Below are 22,944 nucleotides of genomic sequence, written 5' to 3'. Positions count from 1 at the left end.
CGTGCTGGAAGACCAACAGGCGTTCTGTTTGCGCTGGAGGTGCCGTGGGGAGCAGATACCTGTGCAAACTGAATGAGGGCTTGGGTGTGGGTCGTGCTGGCCTTGTTAGGAGTGGGTTCGTCTGCGCGTGTGGACTGGGCACGTCCAGATTTCTAACCTTTGGTCAGGACAATAGCAGTGAAGAGCCTCCGTTATTTTATCGGAGGTTTAGAAATCCTGGGCATATGCTTGAGGTTTTCACATTCTGCTTGGAAAGCCTTCCTGGATTTCTTAGGGGGGGGGGGGGGGGACAAAAAGATGCTTTGGGGAAACCTGAGAAGATAGATTCAGCAAATCCTTTGGTACTTCCTGAGTGGCTTAATTGATGTATGCTGCATATCTAGGAAAGGTTAATCACACCAACTTTTAGTCATCTGGCAGTCAGAGGCCCGGTTCGCTCTACAGTAAACGGAGGAAAATTGAAAATTCCAGATGATTTTCCTTTCTAGGTGTTTATTTTAGTATAGACTGAATCACCACCTGGAGTTTCCTCCCGAGAGGAAACGTAGATGTTTCTGTTGTAGAGAGAACATAGATGCCTGGCATAGATTTATATCTAAAGTTAGGTGAAATAAATTCCAGTTTTACTGGTTGTTGTCACATGCGTTCAGCACTTATGAGAAGGCACTTACTTGGGCTAGTTTGCGGGATGTGTAACTGTGACGGATTTCTTTGGCTAGCTTGATTTTCCTAGAGCCTCATTTTTTTCAGGCGCTTTCTACAGCGCAAGGGCCAAGTGCTGTTGCCTCTCCAGCATTGTTTTTAGTAGCTTCGTTGTTCTGCTTGTGTTATTTCTTGTGCCTTTTATCCTTGAGGCTGGGTGGTTAGGTTTGCGCTCAACCTCCCTGTTTTATCTAGGACTGCAACTAGCCATCCTGCCTGAGTACAGGCAGAGAAATTACGTCAGCGAAAGAATTGCCTACGCTCGCTTGCCTGCAGCTGGAGAAGTTGCTTCACTGAAATAACTGCCTGTCCTGTTCAGTGACCACCTCGCTGCAGATCCTCAGTTTTCAGGATCACTGGCTAAATTGGCCTCTGGTTGTACTGCAGAATCATTATTGTCACAAACTAAACTTTCAGTTTGATCTTATTTTGGTTTTGTTTATTTTTAAAAGTGATTTTGCATATATAAGTATATTAAAATTCAGAGTCACCTTGGAATGTTGTTTGATCTTCCAGGATTTTTACCCAAGACCTGGAATGAGAATTCGGTTTATTTTTAAATCTGTTCTTAACTTTGTGTTCAGAGGCATCACGTGTGTAGGCATAAAGTGACCTTCCGGTGTGCAGTTCCCACAAAGTTAGAATGTGGGATTATCAGTTTAGAAATAAAGGCTAGTCTATGTTGTAATAACCAGTGTGCTCAAGAAACATCCATTACTCTTACTCTTTCTAGCTAAAAAATAAATTATTTCTGAGTTTTTTCTAGAACCGCTTGACAGAATGATGTAGAGCTCTCCTGGTGGTGCAGTACTTATTTAGGGAAGAGATCATAATATAGTCAGAATTAAGTGTGTGTTTAAAATGCATGCTTCTTAGAGCCAAGCCAGGCTCTTATTAAAGAAGTCTTTAGCGAGTCTGCGAGTCTTTAGCGAGCCCTTTGGAAATCTGAAAACTTCAGAATCTTCCAGGAGCGTGGCCCCCTTTGCCCTGTGGCAGGACTATAAATCATTGAAAAGTGGGCTTTTTGCCACAAAAGCATGGATTTATTCTTCAAACGGTGCCTAAAATCTCATAACTCTTATGGCAAATGATGTATGAAACATAATCAAAAATATGGTGTCTGATCTATATTGGCAATAAATAGTTTGTTACTGGCAATTGGCTTCAAACGATCTCAGAATCTTTAATCATAACAAGTGGCCTTACGCATATAAGATGCAATACAAAGTACGTTTGCAGGAACCTTACAGTTTTAAGGAAGATGACAAATCATGATCGGGACTCTGCGAAGACTTATCTGTGTATTTGTATTTTTACACTGTGATTAGTTTCGCAGAAGTCCTTGCGTTTGCTTTCTCTGTGTGAGGTTTAGCATGTTGGTAGGCTTTGCATGGGCAAAGCCTCTGTCCAAATTTTAGCTTCTTAGATTTTCTGAAGTTATTTTTTTGTAGTTTAAGTGGTGACTAAGTGTGTGTTTGGGGTGAGAGGGGAGATCGAGTCAGAATATGTGTTTGAAAAAGTAATATTTAGCTGCACAGTCTTTAGTGTTGCGTTAGTATTAGTGGCTTGGTCGCGTTCATGAATATATTTTGTTTTCCAGGTTAAAACTCTTGTTACGTTGATAGTAACTCAATTTTTGATCTAGGCTTTGTGTAGGATAAACAAAGACTGGAAGAGTAATGTTCCCTGCCTTACCGTTTCCCCATCCTGGTGTTAGTCTTGGAGAAATAACACTTTTCCCACATTCACCTGAGATTTGGAGAAGAAAGTGTTAGAGCGCAGAATACTGTGGTTCTGTTTCATTGTAATTCTTCACTTTTTTATTTTTCCTTTTTTGCTTTAGGAGTTAAAGTTTGTGTGTGGACGGTGAATTGGTCAAAATGATTATTTAAGCAGCTGTATTAAATTGTGGTGCTATACTAGGGGATGAAAAGGGTTTAATGTTTTAGAGGAAAACGGAATATCCTAAAATTAGACCTGATGCTGTTCAGCAGGTTCTATTACTGTGTTTTTTAGACTGTGAGCCTTTGCTACTTAATTATCTTCCTGCCACTGCATGCAACTTTGCCTTTATAAATAACTACTTTAAAAAGTGAGTTCTGTAGCTAGAGTTGGACTAAAGCCTATAACCCCCCCCCCCAAAAAAAAAAAAAGCGAGAAGTAAATACTTATTTCCTAGCCTTGATTTCCTTGTGCCTTAGACTTGCTTTTTTCCTCTTGTGGATTTCACTCCATAACCATCTAAAATCTTATAATTATATTCATAGTCAATTATGCCCACTCTTTAAGATATTTAGTTAAGCTGACCAACTGAGCTTGAATATGATCTGTTTGGCTGTTTTTGTTAATACTGTTCAGTAGCTTCCTATGAAGGTTATAGTTTAACAACAATATGTTAGAGAGATGCTTCAATCAAGCAGGTTTATACTTTTGTTAACACCTCGTGTATTCTAGCTGCTTAATAAAACACCTAAGTTTACTCAGTTTTGTTTGACAGCACTGGTTGACAATTTTGTGTATAGATAACTTTCTGTAAAGTATTGGATGCTTTTAGGAACAATTTTTTATCAAAATGCTAAAAATCAAACTCTGCTTTCTCTCTCTGTCTTTCTTTAAAGGCATCGCTGCTTCGGCGGTTTCAGAGTACGTTAGTCATAGCAGAACACAACAATGAGTCTCTTACGCCCGTTACACTAAACGTTATCACTGCGGCAAAACGTCTCGGAGGGGAAGTTTCTTGTTTAGTAGCTGGTACCAGCTGTGACAAGGTAGGAAATCCTATTTTCATGTGAATGAAATAATGAATGCAGTCAAATGATATGCGATAGCATCTTGGTCAGCCTGGAAAATAATCTCTAGTGAAGAGGAACTGTGCCAGGAGTTGCTAATCCACAGGAAATGTCCTGCACTCCAACTGTTTCTTTTCTGAACTGAAAGTATGGGTATAGATTTCATTTAATAAGTGAGAATATCGATTTAAGTTGTTAAAAGCTTAAACAAGCAAACATGCTTTTATAAGACTAAAGGACAATTAACTTTTACAACAAGTATTTTCCTGTAACGTTTGAAAGAGAAATATTGCAGTGCTAAGAACATGGGAGGAAAGTTTCCTTGTTGCAATGGAAACGAGCAGAAATGGCACGGCGCAGGGACAAACAGAAGTTCGGAGCATCTCGCTTTTACTTATCAGCTGCTAGCAGCCCAGTGAGAATATGTTTGCAACCTAAAAATCTGAAATTAGTGTTTCTTGACTTTGTCATCATATAGCTTATGTCTGAAATAGGAGTTGCTTGTACCGTAAGTGTTGGCTTTGCTTCAGTCTAATGTTTGTTACCTTCAAAATCTAGAGGCTGCGTGTCCTTTAGTACATTAGTGTCACTCCTATGCCGGGATGATGTAGGCTCATGTGAACAGTAAAAGTAATGAAATTAAGCCTAATATTAATCTTTATTATTATTTATAGGATTTATAAATTATTGTTCTGAAAGTGATATGTAGCGTCTCACGTGGAAGGCATGCTCATGGCAGCTAATTTATCTGTAGCTGTAGAAACCTCACTGGCTATTGAAGAATGGTTCTAAACTGAGACATAGGTGTTCAAGGTTGAAACCAGAAGCGGATGTTTATCTAGTTCCAGATGGTAATAAACTTTTGAATTTTGCCTGAAACGTCTGTCTTTGGGTTGCCTTATTCTTTTGCACTTGCACAATAGAAAAGCCATTGCAAATTTTTTGTTCGTTTGTTTTTTAATAGTAAGTACATTGTGTCTATTGGGCGGCACAGAAAGCGAAGGACTTTTTTGTTTTAAGCTGCTTTGTAAGAATCTCTATGGGCAGAACTAAGCAGCCAGTTGCTCAAACAGCTATTTTGTAGCAGCTGTTCTGGAACGTTTGTTTGTTTCCTCTTGCTAATTTCTGAGCGTAGAACTAATAGTCAGCAAACTCCCTAAAGCTACGCTAGGTCTGGGACCATGCATGTGGTCTCCAGACACTGCTGTCAGTCCTCTTCTCTCTGATCTGCAACAATCCTTTTATCATTTAAACTCCACTTCTTCAAATTTAAAGGAAAAAAAATGGCATAAATACAGATTTGAAAATATGCATCGCATTAGCAGGCAAAGAGTTGGTTGCAAACAAAGGATTTCTGCTAAAACTTGCACAAAGATCATAACACCACTGTACGTTTTTATTTGCATTGTATGTTCATATGGTAGATAGTTATTGATTTTTAAAGAAATAGGGTTTAATTTCTTGATGGTTGTATCAGTACACTAAGCAATAATCCTCAAGTGTGGTTGTTACTGGCTACTGTAATACATCGTAGGATTATTGTGAATTCCTGTGTAGAGGAGGCAAACTTTCTTATGTTTGATTTGCTTTGTAATTTTCTTATTCACAAAATTTGTTTGTATTACGCTGTAAAGAGCTACGCTGGGAGTCAGAAGGTGCCCATTTTGTTCTGTCAGATTTGTTCTGCTTTTGAAAAATATCTACTTTTGTGTTCCAATTTTACATAATCTGTAGGCAGTGAGCTCTTTGTAGCAGGGACTATCTCTTGTTATTTGTTTAAGGTGCTTGCCACCACAGAGCTCTAAGTTTAGCTGGAGCCTCTAGCTGCTACTATAATATAAACTAATAATAATACATTTGTAATCATAGGTAGCACAAGAAGTCAGCAAAGTGCAGGGCGTTGCAAAAGTTCTAGTGGCTCAGCACGATGCGTACAAAGGATTTCTACCAGGTGAGAGTTGTTCTTACCGATCTATTGACAAAATAAGTGGTGTTTATTTTTGTGATCGAAAATACAAATAAGATAGTTGTAAATCGTGAGCAATATATTTTTATCCTCAGAGGAGCTGACTCCCTTGATTTTGGCAACTCAAAACCAATTTAATTACACGCATATTTGCGCTGGAGCATCTGCCTTTGGGAAGGTAAGCAGTTGGAAAGTACATCAAAAATTTCTTGTGGAAAAGACAGTGGAACTGTTGCATAGCGTGAGTGTGAATCAAATGCCTGAGGGAAGGTCTTCAGATAAGCCATAGACAATGTTTTCAAAAAAATGCTCACTTAAGTGTTGTCATTAGTTAGAAACCCCGATTCACTTTTGAATTTTATTGTGGACTGATTTGGACAAGTCAGAATTTAAGAAAGGAGCAGTTCAGAAAAAGTATTTATTTATAACCAGCTAGTCCTATGTACACAAGACAAAATATATAAAATACTAACACAGAATTGATTGACAGATCTGAAAGCATTATGAAAATTGTAAGGAAAAATACAGTAAATGACGATGAAAACCTATGAAGCAAGCTCATTGTGGCTCTCGTTCCACTGTATCTGCTTTCTAGCTTGTTGTATGGTTTGCATGTTGAAATGAAAGTGCACAGATCTGTTGAGGGAAGCTTTTTGGAGGGCATGGCGGATTGTCTCTATCGTATAGGTAGTGTAGATTGAAATAGCTTTAAAAATGTAAATATAACATCGATCCAACTTCTAGCCAAGATGCTTTTTAATGAAAATATAATTTTTCAAAACTTGGTTTTAAGGTGCGTGTTTTTAAGCATGCGGAGTTCCTCGATACTAAAAACAATGTCATGGTGCAGCAATAAATTAGCCAAAAAAAACGTACTTTAGAAATCTGCCAGTGTGGGGTGAATAATCACATCAGCCTTCCATCCTACTACTTTCGCTGTCCATCAGTATCAATCTTTATCCTTTTGTAATTTTGTTAAGAGAAGTCTTTACATGCTTTAAGTCTTATCCAGATTTTTTTTGTTGTTGTTCCACAGTGGCTTAGTAAAGATTACTAGCTTTTACTTGAAAGCTTACGCTCCCAGAGTTGAGCGGTGCTTTTCTAGAGGAATGAATCGGTGACGATTTTCGTAGTTGGGGGCTGTTTAACATGAGTAAAAGTTCCAGAACTGGGCCTTTTGCGTTCTACTAGATGAGAAGAGGGAGAAAAGGCAAAAAGGGAAAAAGAAAAGGGAAAAAAGAAAATCTTTTGCTGTCCTTAATTTCTTAATGCTTTATGTTGTTCCTTTTACCCTCCCCTATTCCCAAAGGTGCTAAGTAGTTTTCTAGAGTCAATTTCAGAATAGGAGAACCTATATTTTAATCATAATTTTAAAATGCGTTTTGTCTTTTCTTTGGGAGGGTACAGGGTTTTTTCTCCTGGTAACCTGGCTTCCAAAAATACTACTTTTCTTGAAGTGCAGCTGTAAGAACTCGGCAATCCGTAATTGTCAATTTCTGAGTAAATAGTGTCTATATTCAGTTTTAAACTATTGAAGCAAGTAAGCCTTCTAATTTTAAGATATTGAATTAAGGGTTTACTTACTGTAAGTCTCATAAAATTTCTAATGTTATTACAGTAATGGGTTTTTATTTGGCTGCGAAAACTCCATGAGTAGCCCTGCTCTCGCGGTTGTATGTGCCTTTTGACTCACAGACAGCTTGGTATGAAGTGCAAATCAGGGCAGCAAACGTTTCTTTGCTTAACATGTAAATTTTAACTCATTTCCATTGCATTTCCTGATGTTTAGAGTATCAGCCTTTACTTTTCTAACTCTTCATCTTTAACTTTTAGAATCTTATTCCCCGAGTGGCGGCTAAACTTAATGTTGCCCCTGTTTCTGACATTATCGAAATTAAGTCACCAGACACTTTTGTGAGAACTATCTATGCAGGTGAGTAACGAGAAGAAGTATGTGGTATTTGCGCGGTAGAGGAGCCAGTGCTGATAACTGTTCTGCAGAATTCTCTTGTTATTAGAACCTTGGCATATGTTGGGAATTTTCAGCTTATGGTCGAAATTGCGGTTCATAAATATGCAGCACCAGGGTGGACATGATGTTCCATGTGTGAGAACACAAGCAATACCAACAACTTTGGTACTGTAGGTTTTCAGTTAAAAACTAGATCAATCGTTCTAATTAATAGAATTTGGCAACATCCTTTATACATATTGCATTTCTTTGTTAATGCACTTCTGATCAGATTTTGTAAAACGTAAGGCATTAAGTTAATTGTCTGACTTTATTTAATATGGCAAGCATTAGTTCTGATTTAAGATACCACAGGGTTATTTTTCCTAATTATGAAGACACTGAACTGATTATTTGTAATTTTTAATTGACTTAATTTGTAATTCTTTCTTCAGTCAGTATCTCTAATGCTTCCCTGACCCAGTGTTCTAGTTTAGATATGAGCTCATTAGCTTGTGTTTCTTAATTTTGTTGTACAAGATTTTTCTTCCACCAACATGCTATTATATTTTGAGTTGCATTACCAGAATGTGGTTGACTTGTGTTGCATTTTTAAGTTGCTTCCCCATAATTCACAAATTTCAGGATGACTTTGTTTAGGAATAGCTAGTGTTTTCGGTATTTTTTTCCCTTTACCGTTCCCTGCAGCTTCAACTGTGAAATGGCTACCTTTTATAGTTCAGGTTATTGGGAAAAAAAAAACAAGCCCACAGACGTTTGGAGTAGGCTTCATTGTCTTCTGCCCTGCTGAAGTCTTGTGACAGGATAAAAGATCTACTTTGAGTTGTAGACCCTTTTTATATTTAAGAGGATACTTTCAGAGGGTTTTTTTCTCTCTGAAATTTAAAAGTTCATTAATGAGGGATGATTTGAATGCAACTCTATCCCTTAAAAAAGAGGGAACTATTAACATACCTCAGAAACATTGAGATAAAAAGTAAATAAAAATATTTGTAATCTGCGTTGTTTAAGTGCCAAAGTTTCCAGTTCTGGGCATCTAAAATTGCAATTTTGGGAAGTAACTTTCTGAATGTTCTCTCTTCTAGCAGAAGTGCTAATATATTTCTAATACTAATTTTTCCTCATGGAAAAAAGTATATCTAGTATTAGCTTTATCTTTTATAAAAACATAATGTGTGTTTTTGTTGTTTTATTTTTTTAAGGAAATATTGTCTGCACTGTGAAATGTGAGGAAAACGTTAAAGTATTTTCTGTACGAGGAACTTCTTTTGAGGCTGCACCAGTAAGTGGTGGTAGTGCCAGTTTAGAAAAGGGTGAGCATTTGTTTTAGTACTCTGCCATTTTGTGTAATAGAGTTGCTTTTGCTCAATGCATACCGATGTTTTGCGTAAGTCTTTGTCAAAGCAAACCAATTGTCATAACCGCTGCTTTATGCTTTTAATACATAGGTTTGCAGTTTTCAGTGATGCCCGGTAAGGGAAGATACCTTCTTTTCTACCTTCTCTGTGACTAGAAATGGAGGTTATCTGTGCTGAAACCTGTGCCCATTTCAGTTGCTGCTTAAACATCTGCTACAGCAATCCTGAAACTTTTTCATCTTTAAAGTTATGGCTGTTTAAATAGCCAAATTGGTTTTCATAGCAAAACTGGGCACAAATAGCGGTGGTTGGCTGTCCATGCTTTTGGTTTTATCAGTCATATTTCAATTGAGATAGGTCGTTACAGCGTCGAGCTAAATTAGTAGCATTTTAAATTGGACTGAGAACACCCGGTCGTTGTTTTCTATCAGTTTTAACTGAATCCCTTTAAATTATTATTTTAATGAAGCCACTACAGCTTTGATTATAGAGAAATCCGCAGTCACCTCTGCTGTTTCTCTGCATGGGTTTATTTATGACTGCGCTGTAAATCCAGCAACGGGAATCATTAGCATCAGGCTGTGTGTCACCCTCCTATTCCTCATATTTTTCTGGGAAGCTTAGTAACTGCCCCTGAGCCGTTCTGTACTGTGAAAAGTAGGAAACAAACACATATCGATACTTAGAGTTAGCGTGTCGCACTGTCATTACGCTACATAGCTGACTGGATTGCCTCTCTTAGTAAGAACCACGGTTACACTGCGTTGATAGCAATGTATTACTTATACCTCTGACTTTCATTTTAGTGCAGTCTGATGTGCAAAACTGAAATTGATCATAAAACTTTTTTTTCTTGTACTGCAGAGTAAATAATTGCAACTAATGAGAGAGGCTTGTAACTCTGAGCCATAGAGCGATTATTGATAGTAGTTAAAAGCTTGTGGTAGAATTGGTTCTAGAATGAACTTTTGTATTAAGTTGAAACTGAAATTTGAAAGGCTGAAAATACATGCTTTACCTTTTTTTTTCTTTCTTTCTTTTTTTTTTTTTTAAATCTGATGAAAGCAGTAACGCCTCCACCACCTGTTGGTCTTTCTGAATGGATTGAGCAGAAGTTGACACAAAGCGATCGACCAGAGCTCACTAGTGCAAAAGTGGTTGTATCGGGTGGTGAGTAGATCGTATTAAAACTACATTACATTGCATTTAACTAACCGTATGCATCTTGATTAAATAATGACTGTAGCAAAACATTATGATATGATACATTTTTAGACTACAGATATTGTGATTTAATTCTGAAATATGGCATATGTGGACAGTGGGAAGGCAGCCAATATGTTTATATCATGAACAGCCAAGGCATGGAAGTTTTAACATATGCTAACAAGCATTTTGAGAGCCTCGTCATACCTAGTGGGTCCCTTCAAAACGATAGAAATGTCAAGTATTTTTAGATCAGAATATGTTATGCTGAAATTTATTAGTAATTGTTACAGTAGTCCTGTCATGGTTGTCTAATGATTTTAAAAATCACTATGTTTGTATTGTTTTCTTCATATATGAAGTGATGGACCATGATGTACACAGCATGCCTATAACTAAGTATTTCTTAGTTATCCCACTACAGAGTTTTGTACCTAAAGCCAGCAGAGGGAGCACACATTAGTAACAAATCCTGTTTCCCTGATTTCAGAGAGTGAGGTTGGTGATGCTGTAGGCAGGAAGTAGACTAGACAGAGTGGTGCTGGTTTATACGTATGAAATAATAATGTTAATCACAAAGACAAAAGGAGCGTCTCTTAAGTGTTAAATATTATTTAGTGAGTGTCCAAAAAAACCCATATTTGTGCCTTTGCAAATACAAGCACTAATACAGAAATTTTATGTATACAATAAAAACTATAAAGCATATTGTGTTCTTTCTTTTCTTGACTTTTAAGGGCGAGGTTTGAAGAGCGGTGAAAATTTTAAGTTGTTATATGATCTTGCGGATCAATTGCATGCTGCAGGTAAATTTGTTTCCCTTCTTTTATTAACCCTGATTATTTTAAAAAGGTCACATTAAAAACAATATTCATCATGTGTCTTTTACTTTCATGTCCTAGCAAAGAAATTCTTAAAATCCTGTTAACTTAGTCCTGGATAAAATTTTGGTCTGTCCCGGTGGTCGGCTATATGCTTAAATGCCCATGTATGAAGCAAAATACTCGACTGTAATATTCTCTGCCCTTCTCAAATCTCCCAACACACATGCTCACCAAACAACTGTGCAAGCTAAAAAATGTTATTAGCTCATTTTGAAGAGCTGATCTTTTCTTCGTATGTCCTTAAATACCACTCCTATACAGAGTCCCTCTGACATTTCTTGTAGTCCGAGTATTTCTATCTTTGTGCTATGCTTTTATATTAACAGGAGAAAACTGGCTATGTAGTGCTCCAGCAAAACAGTCTAAGTAAACAGGCTGGGGGAGGAGGAGGAGCTGTTTGCACTACCATTTTAACTGTATGAGCTTTAGATTTTACATTTAATAATAAGCAGATATTTTTACGTGGATGTATTTGTTTTTACATTGGAGGCTTCACTAAGTAAATGTCCATGTGGTGTTTTCAAGTTTAGTTTGACGTTTTCTTTATGGTGCCTGACTTCCAAGCTCCACAGCAATGTAAGATGGCATATGTGTTCTATTCAGACTTGTTGGAACATTATGGGAAGGCATTTATGGGAAAATCCTCTTTTGACAAAGCAACAAGAGAAAATAATGGAAATATGCCAGATTGAAATCCTCAGTTTTAAATATATGGCCCTTTGGTGCTGGGAGTAAGGATTTCCTGTTGCTTATGAAGTGCATTAGCACTTAGTATTTGGAAATTTCAGCCGGTGGTACAGAGAGGGATTACTATAAGAGCTCTTAAGAGGGAAGTTTCTAAATACTTGCTATTACAGTGTGGGAATCTTCAGTAAAATACATGTGCTTTTATGGTGATATAAATTTGGCTCGCTAGTATTTTAAAAGAAAACAGTGGAAATATTTTCTTTCAACTAGTTGGAGCTTCCCGTGCAGCTGTCGATGCTGGCTTTGTTCCTAATGACTTGCAAGTTGGACAGACGGGCAAAATAGTAGCACCAGTAAGTATGGAAACATCTTTCATAAAAGAGCTATGATGTTTTCCGGTATACTCTTTCCTTCAAAGCGAATGCTTAGAAATGAGCTAAGTTTTAATACTGAGCCAGACAGGAAAATCTTAGTGTGCCCAGGGTGATATTGTCACCTGAATATGCATTTGCAGTACTACAACAAAGTGTGATATAAATCTCTACTTTAGGTGAACTTGAAGTCTTCTACAGACAGTTTTGTCAAAGCATTTGCATGGTGGATTTTTTATAGTTGCCTATGCTGAACGTTTTTTGATTTTCTGACAACTGTCGTTGGCATGCCAAAAGGTGTTATTGCTAACATAAACTTGAAATTATACTGGTATGTGGCTTGCGCTCTAGGAATTTTTTTTTGTTTTTTACAGGCAGACTAGATGATGCTCTTTTAAGTTTTAATAAGGGATGAAAGGGATCCCTTTTAGTAAGGGATGAAAGTGCAAGAAAATTGAGAGAGAAGTAGTCTACAGTTTGGCTGCTGTATAGTGGAATACTAAGAGGGGCACACTCTAGTGGGTGGCTTAATGTTGGGGAAAAGAACCTGCTGCACATCTTCTCTGCCATGCATCCTGAGCTCACAGGGGCCTGATTTCTATCCGCCTGTGTATTTTTGGATCTAGGCCTTTCTCTCCTGTGGAAGTCTGAGACTATTTTCATTGTTCCTTATGGGGAAAAGCAGGGAAAGTGGTGGACAGATAATGCAGGCTTGAGCATTTGAAAACAAAGAGGTACAAATTCAGCTCATCTCTGTGTCGGGTAGAATGTGGGCTAATGTGTATTGAGGACACTGCTAGGGAATTGTGACTAAAAGCCTGGGCAGGCATGGAAATCTACTAGATACAGACTTTGAGCTACATAACCAGGTAAAAATATGCAGCTCTTCAGTAAGCAGTTACCTCTGATCTGTGTATATGGCAGCAGAAGGCACCAAAGAGCAACTTTGGACGTGGTAATGGTTTAATGAGAACAGAAGAGGAGGGTCAGCTGCAAGTCTTAGCAGAGAGTAGCTTGATGTATTTCAACTATTTAACTAGTGCATTTACCAAGTAGCAGTAATTTTAATAATACTAAAAAGCTGTACGTGTCCAAAGTCTTCATAGTATCTGAGACATTTTACCTTGGCAACATCAGCAACTGCAAATTTGAGAGCTTTGAACAGTGACCATTATTCTTCCAGTAATACACGCAGCAGAACAGAGAGTACTTGGAGATCCCAGAGACAGAAATTTGGGGGTCTTGGAGTCTATGGTTAGTTTTTCCTGCTGGGTTTTCTTGAATAAGATACTTTGTGTCTCTGAGCTCTTCTGTCCTGAAATGTGGGGAGGAATGCTTGCTGCTTTTTTAAGTGCTCGGGGATCTTCTGATGCTGGCCCTGTAGAAGGGCTGAGTGATGGCTTTCCTAGGCACAGTAGTGTTTAAGCCGTAAATCTGTGTGTTAATCAACTGCTACAAACAAACGGTCTCCAAGAAGCAGACATAAAACCTGTTCATGAGAGTTCAGGTCTATCTCGTTGTATATTGTGCCCCTCCAAAATCTTGATAGTAGTGATATTAATCTCTACCATGCAAGGAAATTGCGAGGCTCTACAGATCGTAAATGCAACCCTAACTGTGCTTCCTTGTGATGCTTTCATTTTATGCATAATACATAAATGTTTGTTATCTTTTTGGAAAGAGCACGCATGACAGCTATAGTCCGCGGTCTAATACTTTCTTTTTGCTAAGGGAACATTTGTATTTAAATATAATGCACTTTTGATCACACAGTAGGCATAAGGTCACTCCTGTTGCAGCTATAGGTCTCATCGAACTGCTCCAATTAACCACATTCAGTGCTGACTCGGTACACGCAGCTGCAAGGTATATGGGAGCTGCGGTACCAAGAAGGCAGAGTTGGTTGTCATAAGGAGGCAATCTTAGCTGGTTGTCATTGTACCCAAATCTTTGAAAACCAGGGAGTGAGCTGAGTGTCGTTCAGCTGTGCGTTGTAAAAGGGCATGAGATGAGGCTGACCAGCCTTAGATCTTCACTACCCAAATTTTTTTTAATAAAGTGGAAAATGCTATTTTGAGGACAGCTCAGCTCGGGTTTGTCTGTCTCAAGGCTCAAAGATGAACATTTCTTCCCAGAGACCAGGACACGTAAACAGTTATGTTGCAATAAAAAAGGCTAGTTTTTGATGGAGGAATAGCGCTAAAGCTTACCACAGATGGCTCATAGCACCATGTGAAAGTCATAAGAGTATACAACCACATCATAGGACCACATAAATGTAATCAGAAACCTCTCTAATTGACTAACGGATATTTAACTATTGCCTCAATAAATGGTCCTAGCTGGCACAGCTGTATGGTACTTCATCTTTTTATCAGCGTTTTAGTGCATTTCTCTCTCGTCTCCCCTCATCCTTCTTAATGAGTACTTATCAAATAAGGAGTTATACAGAGTATTGGAAATTACACACCTCTTATTTCAAAGTGTTTGAATGTTTCTACTGGATCTGAAAATACAAACAAGGACAAAGATAGCATACGGTGGTTTAGAAGTGTGATAGAAAATATTTTATGTTAATTGGAATGAAAGTACAAATTGAATTTGTTTTAAAAAAAAAAAAAAAAAGAAAGAAAGAAAAAATCCCAGAGTTGCCAGCTAGAAGAATTAATTTTTCAGTGTGTTGTCTAGGTATTGTAAATGGGAGAAGGTTCAAAGGTGTACATTCTTGGCTTCACATTCCTGATTTTACTTCACAGTCATTTTGGTTCTCTAGCTAGAAAATATTTCTGTGTCGTTGAAGAGATGGTTCATTTAAAGGAGCAATAGAACTGAACCCCCTTGATCAGCCGTTTTAACTATCCTCTAGAAGATGACTGCTTCCTTTTCCTACAAGGATTTCTTGATATCAGTAGTTCAGGGAGAGATCGTGGCCTAATAATTTTGAAAATTGCAAAGCAACTCTGTACGTTGATCAGTTGTGTTAGCTGAGTCCCAAGTTTTGCATTTAGTTTTGAACTCTGATGTACATGGTGCGTGTTCTTCTGGGCGTGGGGCTTTTAAGCAGGGGAGTCTTGGATACAAGAAACGGTTGGAGTTTGAGACACGCTTGCTCTCCTGTGCAGCTGTTAGTTTCTGGTGGGAAAGTGTCTTAGTATATGCTCTTACTCTTCTATTAATAGTCTCTCGCCCAGTCTCAGTGGAGGATTGGAATGCATTGTTTTTAAAGAAGATTCTGAAATTGGGTCATTTTTGAGACTGGGGGAGAAGAGTTACGTAGGCGCTCAGGAGGACGGGAGGTGCTTCTCCGGCTGATTTTTGCCTACGAATGCCCGGGGAGTGTTTCTGTCCCGATCTTTGGGTAAGAAGGTAATGATCTAAAGATTCACTTTTTTCTTCCCTTGCGTCTTTGATTGTGGATTTGGTGAAGGAAGAAAGATTTTGGTCAGTAATTTCCTGACCGACTTCAGTTTTTAAGAGTATAGCCCAGATAGTGCATGACAAGACCTGAAAACCTTCGCAGCCGCAGAAGCTTTCCTAAAGTACTGATTTATTAATACATGAACAAACTGCCTGGCGAGAAACATTTCTAGGCTTTTTCACCTCACTAACAGAAGAATGCAGTTAAATAAGAAGTACAAATTTACCTTCTTTCTGTTTGAGAATTAGTTCTATGCAGTACATTCACACTTCCAAAATAACCGTGGATCTCTGAACAATGCGCTCCCGTTCAAGTCGGGATTCATGCATTTTGTTGTTTTTCGACTGCATCTTTGGTAATTTTTCTTTTGTATAATTTTATTCCAGTTCTTAAAATGCGAGTGTGTTACTGTTGTTTCTGATTGTAGCTTTTTTTACCCACTGATTTTTGATGACTACAAGTCTCCACTTGAGGATTCTGTATTATGTAAGAGAAGGCTGATGTGTATTATCTGAGGAGGTGGAAGAAAATTTTTAGGCATCAGTAAGTTGATACGTTAAATAAATGTGAGCAAAACCATTACCTTCCTAATTAAAAAAAGGAATCTAAAATATATAATGTCTTTAATCATTGACAAGCATTTGTATTTTAAGAACCATTTTAGGAGTATATATTTTTTAATTGGAAGCCAGTTGTTTTCCCCTATGTCTTTTATGCAGGTGTTCTGCAAAAACTAAACTTTGGTCCTCAAATTGACCACTGTCTGCTGTTTCTGTTTAAGAGAAATAACTAGTAAGCCCTTGAGGATGTTCAAATTAGTAGATTTTGGATAAAAATATCTTTTCCGTTAGTGCCTTGGTATTAAGTGTTAGTTAAGCATATGCAGTTAGAAAATTACTAAATTCCCCGCACAGCTCAAGCTTCCCTCGCACCCCGGAGTAGGTGCTTTTAGGTAAGAAATTTCAAAGAGTCAACGGCTTCAGTTTGCATAGTTAAAATGTTCCCAGTTTTCTCTGTCTGTCTCACTTAGTTGTTCACAAAAAATAAAGAAACAAAAACAAAAGGCGGAAAAAGGTAAATAATGTTGTCAGTTATTTAAAACTTTCATAAATGGGACATGAGTATTTCTTTTATTAGTTCAGTATTAGGTTTCCTTATCCAAGTTATAATTAGCAACTTTTCTAACTTAAGATAAATAGTGTGCAATCTTTCTCATGAACTTGCCTAATTTCAGCCTAATATTTAAATGAAAATACTTCTGACTCTTGTATTTCAGTGTTGTGAGTCTTTACACAGAGTGGGAAAGGCAAGAAATTGTTGTAAGCCTTCAGTAGCTTCTACTTGTCTTTGAACTGCGACTGCGACCTCCCTGGGACCGATCTGCGAGGAAGGGGCATGCAGGGGATGGTTGACTACCTACACATGGGTGCCTAGTGCCATTTTAGCCAGTTGGGTATAAAGGATGTAATCACAGGGCCGGCAGATAGGGTATGGCGCCTGGGAGACCTCCGTCCTTCCGGAGCAGCCTCTGGCGTTCCGGTGGGAAACCCTCCAGGAGCTACAGTGGCACTAGGCGCCTCTGTGCAGGCACCTGAGTCGTTCCCCGTTTCTCCCAGGGTTTCCCGTGTGCCCTGTTCTTGTGATGTTCTTTGCTCTGGCTACAGTCTTAAGACTTTTTCTGCCACTGGTGAAACTTTGCCTTTGTTTAGGGAAACCTCTGGGAGGGGAAAGGGGAAAAGCGAAACTTGATTTAATTCTTCTCTAAGAATTCGAGGAGATGCAGAACCCGCAGCTGTCCTGTTCGCGTGTATTTGGCTTTGCTCACAGGGACACTTGGGGCTTCCTTCCCCGTAGGCTCTCTGCATTGCTGAGGAGATCACTTTAAGGGTAGCATCTGATGTCCTCTGCTTGTTGAGTAGCTGCAATTAGAAATGTCAGCTAGAACTGTGTTTTGGTAAAACAGTGCAAAATAAATGTGGTTTGTTTCAAGAGGAAGCAAATTTTGATTTATTTCTGTGCCGTGTCGGACCCTACCTTAGTACTGTTTTTCTGGCACTGCATCCTTCATATATTTGTGTATGTAGTATACCTATTAGCCATCATTTCCTAAATTTCTTAATTAACTTAGTATTTGTCTGTTTTTCCTCCAAATTAATTAATCTGTAATGTTTTCAATTTCAGCTCCCACTGTATTTGTTTCTGAGTTGTCTAAGCTTGGTTGTGTGCCCTAAGTGCGCTCTCTCCGGCTTTGGAGAACTTTTTCCTCCTCCCTGGCAGGTGCGGACAGCCTCTCTCTCGCAGCTTCCTCCGGCCAGAAAACAGGCAGGAAGCCTCCGTAGCGCTCGGCGTTGGCTGCCTCAGACGCTGCAGGTCATTTCAGGCTGTCTGTTTGTTTTGTTACCCTCTGACCCAGTGAAGGGTTTTCAGATTCCTGAAAGGTATCCTTCCAGTAGAACCTGTTCAGAGCTTAACTGTTCACATGATACGTTTTATTACTTTTATCCTTTGAAGTCCATGTGCTTTCAGGGTCCTGTTCTCTAACTGCTTTAGCTTTCTTCACGTGATTTTTCTAGCAGGCGACAGGGAAGAAGTGGCCGGACCAGTATTCACAACTGTAAGACTGAAGGGGTCCGTCTAGGCTTAATCATCAGTGTGCCACGACTAGACAGCGTCACTGTCACCATCTCAGTTTTTATTGCGGGGTTCCCCCGCTGAGGAGGGTGCATCCGGCAGGGAAAGCGCAACCGGGCAGAACGCCCTCTTTGCAGGCGTGCTGTGATCTTGTTGCTTTCAACGTGGGGTGCAAAATACTGTTCCCAGCAGAAAGGTGACAAAGAGACCGAGAGGGAGAACCCAGGAAAGCAGGAGTTAGGAAATATATGATGCAGTAATAATTGACACTGGATTAGATGATTGGGCTAGAAATGTGATATGACTACACAGAAAGTGGATGCATTTGGATATTGCATGTGCTGAGAAATCTCAGGTGGGGAAGGCAGATGGGAATTCAATGTAGTTCCGATAAGACCTCCAGGAGTAAGCTTGCCGACCTGCTTAGCTTCAGTGCCTAAGCTTCTCCTTCATACCAGAAGGTCTCCCTGGATCTAACAAATTGCAGGAATTTTAAAGGGAGGCAGATTTACAGCTGACGTGAATTGACTTAATGGGTAAAAATGAGGCAAGTTAAAGAGGTGCAGCTTGTGCAGAAGAGTGAGATGTTTGGTTCAAATAGTTGAAAGGCACAAATGCTGTGGGAGAACAGGAACAGCTTAGTGTGTTGTATTAGGTAGAGAATGCAGGAGTGGGATGAAATTGCAAGAGGGAAAAAGAAAACTGCATAGCAAGGAAGCATTTGCTGGCAGTGAGATATATTGAAGGCCTGGAATAGTCTTGCAGAGCAAGACTGCAAGTCTTGCAGTCTTCCTGTTGCTCCACGTGTTTTACAGGGTGGTGGGACGCATTCGGAGCTTGTGGGCGGCCCAAGGTTTTACTAGGTAGTTCCTTTCATTGCAGTGTGCATTGCTTTTTAGCATTTAGTAGTCATCGTCTTGGTTCGGGACTGGCAGGAAGGGGGAAAGGCAATGCCACATCATTTACGTTATTCCTGTATTTCTTATTTCTCTGTATTGGGTGGCAAAGCAGTCATCTACTTTGCCTAGTCTGGTTTTGTTCTCTTCCAAATGCATGAGTGACTCATGGTTTTATTACTCGATAAGTGGAGACAAACTCTTGTTCTAGTATTTCTTCCCATTGCTTTCTTAGGGATCGTTTGCCTGCCCAAGTTAGCATACCTGTTAAGTTTCATTTCCCTTCACTCTTCTGTGCGAAAGTGTGGGGAGACTGAAACAAGGTATACTTAATTCCAGTATTTATGTTCCTTTTTGGTCTCTGATTCTTATATAGAGATACTAGTAACAGAGTGGACTAATTAATTCCCTTAGGTTCCCAAGAAGTGTCATCTGTGCCATCTTATGTGTGTGTACGCGCTCTAAAAACGTTCTTCTCCTTGCTTATCAATGGCAAGAGCTTCGTTATTTCCTAGCTGGTTATGCATACAAGAGAATATTGAGATGCTAAAGTTTCTGTAATCAAATACATGGTACACTACTTGATTTTTCACACCTCCAGCTCGTTCCTTTGTTGGAATGTGTTATTTGTGCGTTACGTTTGGGTTTTTTATTAACAGACGGGCAGGTACACTTGTTATTGTATGAATGGTTGAGTTGAGGCTGTTAGGGCAGATGGGAATAGCATTGGGAAAACTGACCGTGCTTGGGGAATTTTTTTTGGAATATCTCCTCTGATAATTCACTGCTTTTGAAAAGGAGCTCTGTGGTGGCAAACTTCAGAGAGCTGTTTGTGTGCAGCTGGGACTGAATTTACAGACTACCTTTCTCTGACTTGCTAAAAAGCTAAGGATTGACAACCCCTTTCATCCTGCATTATCCAGTGTAGCTTTTAACTCCAAGAAAACTATGTTCACAAATTGATGCTCTGCTCCTCTGGGGTTGGTGCAGAAACATTAAATTGTACTAAAATATTCATATGTGAGTGCATTTAGCTGAAAGCAATTGATGTGCTTTTCCCCAGAGAGCAAAAAAAATTGCTGTATGGCCCTGCGCTCCAGCAGACACCCTAACCACGCTTCTTAAGAGTGATTACATGGCTTGGCTGATCAAAGGTTCTTAAAGTGAAAAAGAAAATGTACTTGGGATACTGTTTAGTAATGTGTACTTCTTGAGTGGAAAATATTCGACAGCATCACTGAGCAGTACGTACTGGGTAATTGTTTGATATACAGTGTAATATATATGAACTAATGTCAAGCCAGAAAATATTTTATTGGGTTAATAGCTTGTAATTGGGAGGAATCTGTTGTATGAAGTAATTTTCATTACAAAGATTTCTTTGTAATTCCATTGTCTTTTCACTCTTGCAAAGAAAATAAAATATCTGAGCTGCCTTTGGAAGAGTATACGTGCCAAAGGGGTTCATTAAACTAGCTGTTTAAAAGCATGCCACTGGTATGACGATGAATTGATGTACACTGAAGGGTTTTGGTGTAATTCAAAAGTTGGCAGAAAAATCAATAGTAGCTGACAGCACACTTGCAAAGTAAATACCTCCTCTTGCTTTGCACCTGTGAAAGATGCACAGCGGTACATCGTAGCAGGCAAAGTCACCCCAAGTTGCGTCTAAAAATTGTTCTTGTGGTTCTCTTAAGCAAACATAGCTTTTAACTGCTCCAAGGCAGCCTAAGGCATTTTTAAATATTTTCACAAGTGAAAATGAAGTAATATAACGTGTCACAAATTATTCTATAGAAAGTTGGAAGAAGCAGTATGCACAGGAAAATAACTGCATTGCGATGATGGTGCTTGTAATAAGCCACATAGAGCACTCTGACGTTTATCCTTAACTGTGTGTAACTGGCTGCGTGAACTCTGGAGGCAGCTGTGCGGACTCGGGCACGTGAAGTCTCACGGACTTCCTGTAGGTGCTAATATGTAAGTTGGATACATTTAACCCAGAATTAGGAATGTCGAGGATGGGCAAGGGGAACTGTTCTTCTGAATGATCGGTGAATAATGACTTGCCTTGGGAGATATACCAGGTCTGTATTCTTGAAAGTTTGTGGAGAAAACGGTGCAACGCTAGATCCGTGCCTTATATAGCAAATGGGAAGTCAGATTCTTGATTTGGAATCTTGTTTGTACGTAGGATAAACTTGGGACTTTGAGTTTTGTTTCTTTTTAGGGTTTTTCTGATGCAAACCTGCGCCTACAGACTCCGGGGTCTCTGGCAGGCTCCTGGCTCCCACGGGCCTCCTGTGGGATATTGTGTGGCAGGACAAATTAAAACGCTGTTGCTGTCTTCGGGTTGACTGGCAGAATCCACTTCGGCTGTTGCTATAGTCCTTGTGAGAAGTCTAACGGGTATGTTACATGCTGATGCCCTCACTTTCCTATGTTTCCATGGCACATCTTTAATTTTAAACATTTTCTGATTGTTTGTCTTGCTTGCGCCTGCCCGACCTCTGCTTTCTACGCTCTTAGGCTGCTCAGGAAGTTCAGGTTTCTGGGCTGCTCGTTTCCTCCACTGTGCAATTTCTTACCATTAGTTCTGTGGTGTCCCATCCCGTACACTGATGTCTGCTCTCGATACAAAGCAGGGTTTGCGGCCTGGCTGCGACATACGTACAGCGATTATTTCCTGTGTGAAATTAAGGTACTGTGAAGCAAGACAGTTGTCTGGTCTGATGCTATGCCCTTATACCACCAAAACTTTCATTTTGCCTTTACTTCCCTTACTTTGCTTTTGGGGCTGCATCTGGTCTCAGACGGGACAGTGAGCCCTCTGGGCCGGAGCCTGTGCTGTTTTGTTGTGCGGCGCTTGTGTGGCACAGAGCTGGCAGCAGCCCTTTGGTGCAATTCTGCCTGTACGTGGGCACCAGGGAGCTGATAAATGCCACCCCATGTCCTGGACTGCAGCAGCAGGCACCTGTAATCGTAGGCTGCGGATCGCCCGCCTGACAGCAGTAAGGAGAGCAGCTTCCAAGGATCCAGAAAGCAGGAGCTCGGAGGTGGTGGTGTAAAGCTTTCTTGGCACCTGAGGCAAGCGATGCAGAGTGTGATTCATGTCGTTTTGTGCCTGGGCATGGGTTTCCTGCGTAGGTGATCTCTGAAGAACAGTGTTTCTCCTCCCAGACCTTACAGTGCTTTCGGTGGTGGCAAGCATGTCGCATAACGCAACTGGAAGCCCCGCTGCTACGTGGCTGCTGTGTCGTACTGCTCTCTTCCCTTCTTCCACACTGTCCTCATAGCGCTCGGGGCTACGGTCCGGACTGGGGGCTTTGAAGGCTAACACAGTGGAAATGATAGGACTCGACTAAAGCCATGACAGAAGTTAATGATCTCAGTGAAAATAAAATTTTCAGATTTCCAACACAAGGGGATTACCTTGGAAAGAATTTAAAACTTCTCAGTCTTTCCTGGCTTCTCGGGAGAAAAGTTGAATCCTCGCCTTGGAGGTGGTGTCTCAGCACCGAGCGGACCAGAACCTTTAGCATTCAGATCTTATGGATCCTTTGTTTCCCTCCTAGTAAAATGCAGAGTAGATTTAAACTAAGATTTAAGCAACCACATCTATTTTGCAGGAGAGTGCTATTAATAAGAAACATACTGTCATGTGTGTCCTTTGCATGAAAACATTACTTACTGAGGTGATCTACTGTAAGGGTTAAAACCTATTGAATAGATCAGTTGTCTTAACCAGAGAGCCAAAAGCAAATAACTAAGAGGCTGTAGACCTTAAATGCATAGTAAAGGCTTTTTAGACAAGCCTGGTAATTTATGAATGTCCTTTTAATGAAGCATCTTTGTCTTTCCTAGATATTTTAATAGAATACGTACATAGGCATCTGGCTCTTGGTAAACTGGATTCTTTCCAAAGACTGAATTTCAAAATGTTAAACAGAGTGATAAGGGTATCTGGTAGTCTAGATGACTGGCACTTAATGAATTGCTCCAAAAATCAAATTACAGTAATGTATTTTTAAAAAGAGCTCATGTTAAAGACTATGTGATGTTAG

At 39.5% G+C, this 22,944-nt stretch overlaps 1 protein-coding gene across 2 annotated transcripts in view; it reads left to right on the top strand.

Annotated features, from left to right (window-relative positions):
• ETFA (electron transfer flavoprotein subunit alpha) overlaps nucleotides 1-22,944 on the top strand; it is a 34,404-nt gene that overhangs the window by 4,291 nt on the left and 7,169 nt on the right. Inside the window, exons 2-9 of one of the 2 annotated variants that reach the window (XM_068958295.1) lie at nucleotides 3,321-3,470; nucleotides 5,361-5,442; nucleotides 5,553-5,635; nucleotides 7,291-7,390; nucleotides 8,632-8,742; nucleotides 9,856-9,957; nucleotides 10,731-10,799; nucleotides 11,835-11,917. In XM_068958295.1, the coding sequence (XP_068814396.1) occupies nucleotides 3,321-3,470; nucleotides 5,361-5,442; nucleotides 5,553-5,635; nucleotides 7,291-7,390; nucleotides 8,632-8,742; nucleotides 9,856-9,957; nucleotides 10,731-10,799; nucleotides 11,835-11,917 (780 nt within the window). Of the gene's footprint in view, nucleotides 1-3,320; nucleotides 3,471-5,360; nucleotides 5,443-5,552; nucleotides 5,636-7,290; nucleotides 7,391-8,631; nucleotides 8,743-9,852; nucleotides 9,958-10,730; nucleotides 10,800-11,834; nucleotides 11,918-22,944 lie in introns of both variants that reach the window. The other variant, XM_068958294.1, reaches the window with a different exon arrangement.

Source organism: Struthio camelus, chromosome 12 (genome assembly GCF_040807025.1).
Source record: "Struthio camelus isolate bStrCam1 chromosome 12, bStrCam1.hap1, whole genome shotgun sequence".
NCBI lineage: Eukaryota > Metazoa > Chordata > Aves > Struthioniformes > Struthionidae > Struthio > Struthio camelus.
This window is presented reverse-complemented; position numbering and strand designations above follow the sequence as displayed.